This window comes from Nanorana parkeri, unplaced genomic scaffold (assembly GCF_000935625.1).
Source record: "Nanorana parkeri isolate BGI_ZX_2015 unplaced genomic scaffold, ASM93562v1 scaffold2537, whole genome shotgun sequence".
NCBI lineage: Eukaryota > Metazoa > Chordata > Amphibia > Anura > Dicroglossidae > Nanorana > Nanorana parkeri.
In genome coordinates, this window is record NW_017308805.1 from 28,944 (window position 1) to 29,968 (window position 1,025).

Sequence of the window (1,025 nt, forward strand, 5' to 3'; positions counted from 1 at the left end):
TGATTTCCTGGTGTCACCTCCACTGATTTCCTGGTGTCACCTCCACTGATTTCCTGGTGTCACCTCCACTGATTTCCTGGTGTCACCCCCACTGATTTCCTGGTGTCACCTCCACTGATTTCCTGGTGTCACCCCCACTGACTGATTTCCTGGTGTCACCCCCACTGATTTCCTGGTGTCACGTCCTCGGCGGATGTAATGAATGGCAGACGCGTGTTGTCAGTGGCCGGAGAAGATCGGATTCATGTTTTGTCCTCCCATCTAATGAGCCCGAGTCGGCGAACGCCATCAGCCAGCGCAGCGCGTCTCACGTCAGGTGACTAACGGCGCCAAACAGACTGATGTGACTGTGGGGGGAGGGGACATTAGAGTGTAAGCTCCTCTGTACAGAGACTGATGTGACTGTGGGGGGAGGGGACATTAGAGTGTAAGCTCCTCTGTACAGAGACTGATGTGACTGTAGGGGAAGGGGACATTAGAGTGTAAGCTCCTCTGGTGCAGCTCTCTCCATACAGCGCTACTGACAATGTTGGCGCTCTGCTGTTGCACTCACCGTCTCCGCTGACGTTCTCTTCGCACGAATACCAGATCCCGGCGTGGAAATATCGTTCCATGAACTTGTCGTCTCCGGTCTCCCAGGTGTACTGGACCGCGTTGCTGTTGTTGGTGTCGGAGCCGTTGAATCGGATGCAGAAGGTCGGCTTGTCTGTGGCGGGGCCCCGGCAGATCGGTTTGGGCACTTTGCGGGTCCCCTCACACCAATAGCTGCTGCTGAATGCGGTGATGGAGAAGAGCAGCGAGAGGAAGTTGAGGGTCAGCGCCAGGGTGGCTCTTCTCCGCCTGTCCATGTCCGATCCTGGGGACCCCGACCCCGGACTGAGGGGGGAGAGCCGATCCTAGGGACCCCGAAACCGGACTGAGGGGGAGAGCCGATCCTATAGGGACCCCGAAACCGGACTGAATGGGAGAGCCGATCCGATCCTAGGGACCCCGAAACCGGACTGAGGGGGGAGAGCCGATCCGAT

General features: G+C 57.9%; 1 protein-coding gene across 1 annotated transcript in view; it reads right to left on the reverse strand.

Moving 5' to 3' along the window:
• LOC108801862 (germ cell-specific gene 1-like protein) overlaps window positions 1-1,025 on the reverse strand; it is an 18,627-nt gene that overhangs the window by 15,551 nt on the left and 2,051 nt on the right. Inside the window, exon 2 of the mRNA XM_018573772.1 lies at window positions 554-896. Within this exon, the coding sequence (XP_018429274.1) occupies window positions 554-896 (343 nt within the window). The remainder of the gene's footprint in view (window positions 1-553; window positions 897-1,025) is intronic.